This window comes from Myotis davidii, unplaced genomic scaffold (assembly GCF_000327345.1).
Source record: "Myotis davidii unplaced genomic scaffold, ASM32734v1 scaffold685, whole genome shotgun sequence".
NCBI lineage: Eukaryota > Metazoa > Chordata > Mammalia > Chiroptera > Vespertilionidae > Myotis > Myotis davidii.
The window spans coordinates 99,085-109,766 of record NW_006295823.1 but is presented as its reverse complement, the minus strand read 5'-3'; the positions used below and the strand labels follow the sequence as shown (position 1 = coordinate 109,766).

Genomic DNA, 10,682 nt, shown 5'->3' with positions numbered 1-10,682 from the left:
AGAAAATCCCAACCCCAGTCCCACCCTGCGGGCTCTTTGCCTGCTCCTTCCGGTGGGTCTTTAAATGCGTGACCTCTGCCCTGTCCGGGTGGCTCAGTGGGTGGGAGCATCATACCATTCACCGAAAGGTGACGGGCACGTACCCAGTCCAGTCAGGGCACATACCCAGGTTGTGGGTTTGATTTCTGGACGGGTCGCAAATGGGAGGCAACCGACGGGTGTTTCTCACATCGATGTTTCTCTCTCCTTCCTCCCTCCTGTTTCCCTCCTTTCCTTTCTCCTTAAAATCAGTAAACATATCTTCATGTGAGGATTTAAAATAATAAATAAATTCATGACCTCCGACCTCAAGGAAGCCCTTAAGCCTTTCAGCTCGGCTCCCTTTTCCTGGTTTGTGGCTTCGCTGCAGCTACCTCCACCTCCCTCTCTTCTCCTGAGGCCTCCGCCTCCCTCCCTGCCCCCTAGGAAGACCCAGTGGTTGGGCTGTTGCTCTCATCTGTCGCCACTGCTTCTGTGTCAGCTGCTGCTCGTCGTGGCTGACGTGGCCTCTGACAGCTTCCTGTTCGCGTTGGGTCTCTGGTCTCGACCCCTTTCCTCTGCCTCCTGCCCGAGCGGGAGCCTCTCACGTCCACTGAGGGGGTGAGGGACCCGCCGCGGCGCAGGTCGGGCCTGGCGCTTCGTGTCGCTACTGTTCGCTGCATGGACGGGACCGTGGAGAAGCCGCGTCTAACTAGAACATTCATTCAGGGATTTCAGTTCACTTTTTAATGCTCTTCTGCTTTATAATTTATTTTAGATTCTTTAGCATTCAAAACTCCTAACTCTAAAACACACAAACGGACCCCACGCATGGTTCCTGTGGCCCAGGCTAGTTTGACCTTCATAAAACGCTTGAAAACAGGCAAGTGTCTTTGGCCTTCACAGTCCTGGGAAACTGACGTTGAGTGGAGCAGGAAGTGTGTTTCCCGTGGGAACGGATTGAACAATGTGTTTGTTGCACGAAAGCCTCGGAGACCCGGGAAAGTGTGTGTATTCAGTAACGACGAGGGTGTTTCTCAGGCTCATGTCCCGGCTCCTGGGACGCGGGGTTGTTAACTCAGCAGGGGCTCTCGCTCTCCCTTTGTACGTGGATGCGTTTCATACCCCAGGGCTCCCCACCGTCTCCAGCGAGCAGGGGACAGAAACCCTTACCCCGTGTCCGCGGGCACCTTTACAGTCACGATGCTCTGTTGCTGTGTGTCCTGTAACGACGTAAAGGACGAGGTCTCATGCCCCGCCCCCTGTGCCCTCAGACATCCCGAGGCACCCGATGCCGTTCGCCGCGAAGAACGTCTTCTACGACGAGCGCTGGAAGGAGAAGCAGCAGCAGGGCCTCACGTGGTGGCTGAACTTCATCCTGACGCCCGACGACTTCGCCGTGAGGACACGCGTCTCGGAAGGTAAGCCTGAGTCCCCGCGTCAGTGAGACCAGCACCCTGGTCCCACAGGTGGGGTCCGCCACAACGTTTGCCTTTTTAATGGCACATGTTTTATTACAGTGATGGCATGCTCTGGTCATTGATTATAGCAATGGCATGCTCAGTCATTGATTATAGCAATGGCATGCTCTGTCATTGATTATAGCAATGGCATGCTCAGTCATTTATTGACAGAAACGCTGAAGATTGTGTCAGGGAGAGCTTTTAGGGAATTCTGGACGGAACGTATGGAACCTGCCATTTTTGTCTCACTTTTCGTTCTTGCACACGAGCCAGTGCAATTAGCAGGTGGGTTATTCTAATGCCGTCAGTCAGGCACAGGGAGCCGCGGCCACTCTGAGCCGTCCGCAGGCAGGAATCCTGGGAGACAGCGGCTCGCGTGGCCTCATCGCAGGGGCATGTTGTCTCCACCTTCTTCACGTGCAGGATTTTGACATCGAAGGACTTGGGTTAGATGGTCTCCAAGGAAACAGAGCCTGTTATGTTTGTTCCCTTCTGGAGACAAGTGTGTTGGATAAAAATGCAAATCGCATTTCAAAATGGAATTGATTTAAAAACCCGCACTCCCTAGGAGCATGTCTGTAATTTACAAAGAGGGCGGAGGCAGAGAAACCAGCGAGGAGGCTCTCCCCTGGTCTGGGTCCGAGAAGAGAGTGTTGGAAGTGGGTGGTGGTGGCGGCGGTTGGGAGGCGTGGCTAGGCTTGGGGTGGGACCAACAGGTTGCAGTGGTAGATGGGCCTCCAGGCCGGGCCGAGTGAACGGCCACACCTTTGTTTTGAGATGGAAGAGAGGAGAGCGCGTGGAAGGACGGCCGTGACTGTGGGTGACTGTGGGCGACTGTGTTCCCTGCTGGATGCGAGGGTGCGTGTGCCTCTCCCTGACCAGGCCCTTCTCTCCCTCCCTCGCAGTGAATGCGGCCTCTCTCCTCCTGGGCGGGGAGAGTCACCACAAGCTGAGTGTGCCCAGGGCCCCCACTTTTTTTTCAGCCTGTCGCCTGTTCACGTCCGAGAGCATGGTGAAGGCCATTAAGAAGCTGGAGGTGGAGATCGCAGCCCGGCGGCTGGCTGTCCGGAGAGACCAGCACCTCTGGAAGGATGTGGGTACGCGGTGACCAGCCCGAGGGTTACACGCACACGGGACTGGCTTTGCCCCCTGCATCGTGCATGTTCAGTGCCGTCATGTGTATCTGAGTGGCAGTTTGTTTATTTAAAGTAACTCACAGGCGTGACTGCCCTTCCTCCCGCTGATTGCTCCGCGAAGGCGGGGACTGTGGTCTGAGCTGCGCTGTTGGCTTGCGTTTCAGGGGAGCGGCAGAAAGTCCTCAACTGGCTGCTGTCCTACAATCCCCTGTGGCTGCGCATTGGCCTGGAGGTGAGGACTCCGTTCGGCTGGGCAAAGACCGCCTTTAGAAACGTGCTTCTAGGAGACTTAAAGTAAAATAGGGTTTCGCTTAGGAAAGCATTTCGTCAGCTTTTTCTTCCCGTTTAAAATGAAAGTGCTCCTGAGTTGGGGACCATGCCAATGTAGATCATCGCCACTAAGTTATATCGTCACTTTTTTGTTAGTTTCTGAAACGTTTGTATAATGCGGTGCTAGATAGACTAATAAGTAGAGCAAGCTCCTTTTTGACAAAACTAGGCTGTTTAAGTCCATTTTCTAATTGAAACCTGGTAACACCATTGAGGTCTGTGCTGCTGTTTCCCCTCTCCTATGACCCAGAGCGTGGGGGTGCAGTGACCTGCGTGCCAGCACTGTCCGGGCTGGGGCCCCACCCCGACTGAGGCAGGGCAGCCATTCTGAACACCGGGCGTAAAAGTGGCACCAGAACTTGAGGTTTTCCCGTCGTTCAAGGCTCAGTCATGTTGAGAATATTAAAGCCGGTTGAGTTAGACACGTCGCACAGTGTGCAGAGGCGGCTCGGCAGCTATGGGCCCGTCCTTACTCCTGTGGAGGGAGAGCAGGGCCGCCTGAGAGCGAAGGTCGCCATTCACCCTCCCACCCCTCTGCCTCTCGGAGGCCCCAGTCCTGACTGGCTCCGATTCCCTCCCAGACAGTGTTCGGGGAGCTCATCGCCTTGGAGGACAACAGTGACGTCACGGGCTTGGCTGTGTTTATTCTGAGCCGCCTGCTGTGGAACCCGGACATCGCCGCCGAGTACCGACACCCCTCCGTCCCCCACCTGTACCGAGACGGTGAGCACTTCTCTCTCCACCGCCTTCTGCCCGTCCAGCCGAGCGGAGAGATGGCTGCGTCTCGCTCTTCCTGCCTCTGAAGTCACCTGCTGGGGAGACAGCGTCAATAGGGCCTTCTTCCCCCCCCACCCCCACCCTCACATTCCCCACATTTCCTCTGCCTGTAGTTCCTTCTGCCTTTCTGCTGTACGCCCCCCTCCCCCCATCCTCTCCCCCTCCGGGGCTGTAGCCTGTGGAGGTCATATCTGCTTGAGTGTCTGTTATACGCACGGCCCCTGGGCTGGTGCTGGGTGGCACAGTGCTCGTTAGGATTCGTGGAGGGAGGGGGACTAAAGCATGTGGTGCCTCTGCGCCTCTCCCCCTCGCGCCTGCGTTGGAAATGCTCCCTGTTCCTGCCCCTGGTGTGAGTCGGTGCGTCCAGTGCGCCGTCGTGTTTCGTGCCGATGTCCTGTCACTCTCACACGTCGGCGTCACGGTCACGGGGAGCGGTCCGGCCCCGGCTCACCGCGCGCTCGCTGTGCCGCCCGTAGGCCACGAGGAGGCCCTGTCTGCCTTCACCCTGAAGAAGCTGCTGCTGCTGGTTTGCTTCCTGGACCGCGCGAAGCTCTCGCGGCTCATCGACCACGACCCCTGTCTCTTCTGCAAGGACGCGGAGTTCAAGGTGCGGCTCCCGTCTTGTCTGTGGCTGCACGGCCCCCGAGGCTCGGGCTGGCCCTGTCCCGCGTTTTCTCTAGAAAGCGAGTTTCTCGAGGAGCGGGCGGGGGTGGGGGGCAGAGGCGTGCCCAGGGCGTCCTCCCAGCAGCTCCCCTCCGTTTGAGGGTTGACTGAGCCGCCAGCCCTGCTGTAACCTGGAGGTGAGCTGACTGGGCTGCCCAGGCCTCTGCTGTGGGCAGGTCTTTCCTAGCGGGCGCATAGCCAGCCACGGCTCGTTCCTGGAGAGAGTTATTAATGGGAGCGAATGCTTGAAGGCTGCCATGTAGGATTGGTGGAGAGAGTGGATCTGACACCTGCGCTGGCTCCCCACAGGCTAGCAGAGACGTGCTGCTGGCGTTCTCACGGGGCTTCCTCAGCGGGGAAGGCGACCTGTCGCGCCACCTGAGCTGGCTGGGGCTGCCCGTCAGCCACGTCCAGACGTCCCTGGATGAGTTTGACTTTGCCGTCACGAACCTCGCTGTGGACTTGCAGTGCGGGGTGCGCCTCGTGTGAGTATAAGACACAGAATCGGGCTACTTAGGAGTTGGCTGAAGTGTTCCAAAAGCACTGTTTCCTGTAGTTGCACAATCTTCATTGCTTTTTCATGTTTGGAAATGAATTTAGGGGTGAAAAATGGGACTAAGACTCTGCAACACTTTGGGGAAGATGGGGTCAATTTTAGGCCCAGACACCGCCTCCTGTCCCCAGTGTTTCTGAGAGGAGGAACCACCGGTGCCTAGAACAGGGGGTGGGGAGGCATCAGACGTTGGGGTAAGTGTCTGCGGTAGTCGCACGAATCCGACAGCATTCGAGACCAGTGTTAGCACCGCCCTCATTCCACACGAGGAGAAGTAGGACGAGGAAGGAATTGGCCTGCCCGGTTTTACACTGGAATTAGGGTACAACTCGGTCTGGCGTCAAATTCCACGTTCGTTCCTCCGTATCAAACTGGAAGCCTCAGAATGGGCTGTGAGCACCCAGGTCCTGCGGGGAAGGCGGGCGTGGCCTTCAGGGTGCTCTGACTGGAGCGACAGAGTTTCAGGAGAATGTTCTAGGGTCTTTCTAACCCAGAACTGTCTAACTTGGGGGAGGGAGGGTTATGCGGGTGGTAACCATATTTAAATGAGGCTTTTCCCCTTACCTTTTCATATCACACTCTCACCTGAAAACCCCTCCCGTTTGGTAGGCGAACCATGGAGCTGCTCACACGGAACTGGGACCTCTCGAAGCAGCTCCGCATCCCCGCCATCAGCCGTCTCCAGAAGATGCACAACGTCGACCTTGCTCTGCAGGCCCTGCGGTCCCGCGGGATCCCATTAGAGGATGAGCAGGGTGAGCCCGCGAGCAGGGGGAGCCTCAGAGCAGGGGGAGCCCGAGCGGCCACTCCCCGAGGGCCCTGGCCCCATGCGGTGCTAACGGCTCTCTCACCTGCAGGAGGCGCGATCCTGGCCAAGGACATTGTGGACAGGCACCGGGAGAAAACGCTCGCGCTGCTGTGGAAAATAGCCCTGGCGTTCCAGGTAGTCTGTCTTTCCATCCAGTCGACTAGACCGACGGTGGGAACTGTGACTCCCAGCTGCTCTGCTGTCCCGGGAACGGGGCTGACCTCACACACCCACCCTCGACCTCACCCCCAGGAGAAGGAACCGAAGGGAAAGGCACATCCGGGTGGGAAGTGGACATGAGCCTGGGACCCAGGCTGGTGTGGCCCGAAACCCCATGGACGGAACCCCCGCCCTTTCCATCGCCTCCGTGCGGACATGCTGGTCTTTAGCTTCTGTGGGTGAGATCGATACCCTGTCGAAAGGCATGTTATCTTCTTACAGGACTAAGGTGGTTATTTTCTCTTGTTTCAGGTGGACATTTCTCTTAATGTAGATGAGTTAAAAGAAGAAATCGACTTTTTGAAGCGCACGTGGAGGGTGAAGAGAAGCACGCCTGCGCGCTCCCGCCCTGTGGACGCTGTTCTCAGTGAGAAGACGGACACGAGGCCGAGCGGCCTCTCGGAACAGCGCCCCGAAAGCGTCAGGCTGTTGATGGAGTGGGTGCAGGCCGTCTGTGCCTTCTACAGCCTCCAGGTAGGTCCTTCCTCTTGTGTAGCCCCGTGTCTTCAAGTCAGCCTTGCTGAGGATTAAAACAAAAGGAAACGTGCTTCTGTCCAAAGGCAGTTGACCCCTTTCTGCCCCCCCCGCCCCCACCAGGTGGAGAACTTCACGGTGTCCTTCTCCGACGGCCGCGTGCTGTGCTACCTGATCCACCACTATCACCCCCGCTGTGTGCCGCTGGACGCCATTCGCCAGCGGACCTCGCAGACCGTGGAGTGCACGCAGTCGGGCTCCGTGGTCCTCAACTCCTCGTCGGAGTCGGACGAGAGCTGCCTGGACCTGTCCCTGAAAGCCCTGGAGCTGGGTCAGTGCCGGCGGTCGGAGGGCGTGGTGCGCGCTGGCGGTGCCAGGCCTGCCCATTGGCAGAGCTGTCTCATCGCTGTCTTCTTGCAGCAGGGAAAACCCCCGAGCTGCACCGGGAGCTCCTGGAAAATGAGAGGAGGAACTTCCAGCTGGTGAGCTCTGCGGCCAGGGACCTCGGCGGGATCCCTGCTATGGTGCAGCACGCGGACATGTCAAACACGATTCCGGACGAGAAGGTGCGGGGGAGGAGCCTCTTCCCCGGGGACTGGGAGGACACGCCCCGGAGACGGGCTGAGGGGCCTGCCACCGTCCGCCTCCATCTCGCGCTTCCTCCTAGGTGGTCGTCACCTACCTGTCGTTCCTCTGCGCGCGGCTGCTGGACCTCCGCAGGGAAACCCGGGCCGCGCGGCGCATCCAGGCGGCGTGGAGAGAGCACAGGCTGAGGGCAGACCTGCGGCGCCATCAGGTACAGGGAGTACTGATGCTCGAGAGCAGGGAGCTGGGGGTGGCTCTTCCGTCTAACTCCCGGTTTCCTGTATTCGATGTGCCTTCCCGCCCGCCCGCCCTGCCTCCCTCGGCTGCAGGGTCCGTGCCCTCCCTCCTCTGGACTCTCCCCTGCCTCCAGGGAGCAGGCGTGTCTGGTGCTGGGGGTCAGGGCTGGGGCTGAGGCTCAGGGAGCCGCTCATTTTATCTGCGGAGCTCCCCGGTTGGTCTTTTATTAAAGGGAGCATTGCGGTTTCCCTGGCTTTATTTCTCAGAACGTTTATGACCTGGGGATAGGGATGTTAGTTCTTATTTCCCTTGTGGCCCCAAAAGGACTAAAAGTTGCATGAACATAAAGGAAGTGTTTTCCTGAGTTTGGAACCAGGTGTAGCCTCTGCCTGGGTGTCCCCGTCATCAGACAGGGCCGGTCCCGCGGCGGCGGCAGGGACTCTGGGCGGCTCTGGCAGCGCCTCTCCCACGGGTGCTTGTTCTCCGCATGCGGGGCTCGCCGCCGCCCATGCTCTGTGCTGAGGGATCATTTCCTCTCCCTTTCCGTGAACTCATTTGTTCACATTGTAACCAAGCAACCCGACCTTATTCTGTAGAGCGTCTTTATTTCAGGGTCTTTTCCTCCTTTTTTCCCCGTACGATGCACCCTTTTTGGAAAGTTAAGCATGAATTTACTGGATCACAGTCTGAGAGCCACCACACTTAAGTGCTTTTCCAGTGATTATTGACGATCTGTGATGCATCAAGCATGTCTGTGGTCTTTCTCCTATGAAATCCCTCGGAGCCTTGGCTTCATCATGTAACCGTAGCTGCACGTCCACCTCTCGGCCACTTCTCGGTGCCCAGGGTGCCCGTTCTCCAACTCCAGCTACGAGCGTGTCCCACCCAAGTGTGGGGGTGTTTGATTTCCAGGACGAATGGATTAGTATTTAACAAATGATTTTCTTACAAATAGTGACTTAGGGTCTCCAGTGATGGTTTAATTAATGTTTTGTTCTGAGGAGAGAGACCGAGCTGCGAGGACCATCCAGGCCGCTGTGCTGGGGTTCCTCACCCGACGGCGGCTGCGGAAGGACGCTCAGGCCGCGCTGGTCGTCCAGAGGCGCTGGCGAAGACTCTGCCGGCGGAGGGCGGCCCTGAGGGCAGAGCGGGAGCAGCTGGAGAAGGCACAGAGCCAGGCGGCATCCGTGATTCAGGTAGAGCATCCTGGGCTTTGGAATTTAGGAAGTTTCAGTAACTTTTAAAGGAGGAAAGTGAAATACGATCAACCTTTAAATAGTTGTCGTTTAGACTTCTACATCTTATCTGGTATTAACTTCAGCAAATATTTCGGGAGCATTTGAGATCTTGTTTCCTGACAAAAGTCATCCGTTTGCCGCAAACTTTTTTTTTTTTTAATATTTAATAGGTTTATTTATACAGCTGATAATATGAGGAGCAGAAACATTAGATGCCATTCCGAGGTATAATAGCAAAGTTAAGAATAGATCATTTTTTTTTATTGCTTAAAGTATTACAAAGCATATTACATATGTGTCCATTTTTCCCCCCCGCCCTAGTCCCGTAGCCTCCCCTATCCCCCCAAAACCAGACACAACTGTTGCGTGCCTTCCCGCCACCTGTGAGCGGCTGGCTGTGTGCAGCCGCAGGCACAGACGGGGCGATGCCCACGCTCCTCACAGGGGCACCCAGGCTGCCTTTCGCCTCTGCTGTGTCTTCTTCCTGGGGGTTTCAGGCCTCCCCTCGGCCGTGCTGGCCTGTGGCCCGGTCATTCCACTCCACGCCCACTGCATGGATCTGTCACATTTTGATTCTGTGTTAATCTGTTGAAGAATATTTGCATTGTTCCCAGTCTTAGGTCATTTCATTAGGATTGAGACAAGGATTTGCGAGTTGGCTATAGCTGTATCACTGTAGAAACCAAAATACACACGGAAGAGACAAGTATCTTTTTCAAAAATATATTGCGTGTTAATTTAACGTGCTCATATTTAAGCAGTATGTTGGAAAAATTAATCCGTTCGAATGTGTCGAGTACAGAAGTGACGTCCCTTACTCTGTGTCCGTCCTTACCTCCTGCAGAGGAATTGGAGAAGGTATTCCGCCAGGAAGCAGTTCCTGAGATTGAGACATTATTCCGTCGTCCTGCAGTCTCGGAGGAGAATGGTGGCTGCCGTCGCTTCTTACAGACGCCACCTGTGGGCCGCGGCGACCATCCAGAGGCACTGGCGAGCGTGTGTGAGGCGGAAACAGGACCAGCAGAGCTACCGGGCGCTCCGAGCCTCGTGCCTGGTCATCCAGTCTGCCTTCCGCGAGTGGCGGGCCAGGAAGCGGGCCCGGGAGGACCAGGCCGCCACCGCCCTCCAGGCGTGGTACCGGGCGCACAGGGAGGTGCGGAGATACCGCCACGTCCGAGCTTGCGTCGTCCTCATTCAGGCCCGATTTCGGGGCTTTCGAGCCCGAAAGCTTTATCAGAGGAAGAAGGCGTCCGTCCTAACGATCCAGCAGCGCTGGCGCGCGCACCTGCAGGGAAAGGCGGAGCGCGCCCGCTTCCTGCAGGCTCGGGCCGCCGCCCTCCGGCTGCAGGCCGCCTTAAGGGCCGCGAGAGCCCGGGACCAGTGCATTCAGACTCGGGCGGCCTGTGTGCTCCAGGCGTATTGGCGAATGAGACGAGAGAGAGCTCGGTTTCTAAGCCTCAGGCAGACGGTCATCAGGTTGCAGGCGCTCGTAAGAAAGCATCAACAGCTGCAGAAATACAGGAAGATGAAGAACGCCGCCCTCGTGATTCAAGTCCATTTTCGTGCTTACGTGGCAGCCAGGAGGGCCCGAGCGTCCTACCAGGAGACGCGCGCTGCAGTGCTGGTGCTGCAGTCGGCGTGCCGGGGGATGCTGGCCCGCAGGAGGTTCCGTCTGGCCCGCACATCCGTCGTGAAGATCCAGTCCCACTGCCGCGCGTGCATCGCCAGAAGGAGGTTTCTGAGCCTAAAACACGCCGCAGTCCAGCTGCAGTCCATCGTGAGGATGAGACGAGCCCGTGCTCAGTACTTACGGTTAAGAGCGGCCGCCCTGTTCACCCAGCGGAGGTACCGGGCCCTGAAGACGGCCGCGCGGAGGAGGGAAGAGTACTGGCGGGTGCGGGCAGCCTGTATCCGGCTGCAGGCCTTGGCCAGGGGGCACCTGGTCCGCAGGCAGCTGCGGCTGCAGAGTTCCGCCGCCGTCACCCTGCAGTCCTGCTTCCGTATGAGAGCGGCGCGACGGCGCTTCCTGCGGGTGCGCAGGGCGGCCCTGGTCATCCAGAGGGCCTACCGCGCGCGCCAGGCATGGCTCTGCCACAGGAAGCGCTGGCAGGTGCTCAGGGCAGTGACCCGCCTGCAGGCAGCTTACAGAGGCTACCGGGCTCGCCAGCTCCTCCGGCGCCG

At 57.8% G+C, this 10,682-nt stretch overlaps 1 protein-coding gene across 1 annotated transcript in view; it reads left to right on the top strand.

The window, feature by feature from the left end:
• Positions 1-10,682, top strand: part of ASPM (abnormal spindle microtubule assembly) — a 41,724-nt gene that overhangs the window by 10,642 nt on the left and 20,400 nt on the right. Inside the window, 15 exon segments of the mRNA XM_015568440.1 lie at positions 797-901; positions 1,293-1,439; positions 2,387-2,578; positions 2,782-2,849; positions 3,529-3,670; positions 4,201-4,331; positions 4,697-4,872; positions 5,550-5,695; positions 5,798-5,883; positions 6,220-6,441; positions 6,565-6,772; positions 6,865-7,007; positions 7,109-7,237; positions 8,265-8,459; positions 9,346-10,682. Coding sequence (XP_015423926.1) covers positions 797-901; positions 1,293-1,439; positions 2,387-2,578; positions 2,782-2,849; positions 3,529-3,670; positions 4,201-4,331; positions 4,697-4,872; positions 5,550-5,695; positions 5,798-5,883; positions 6,220-6,441; positions 6,565-6,772; positions 6,865-7,007; positions 7,109-7,237; positions 8,265-8,459; positions 9,346-10,682 — 3,427 coding nt within the window.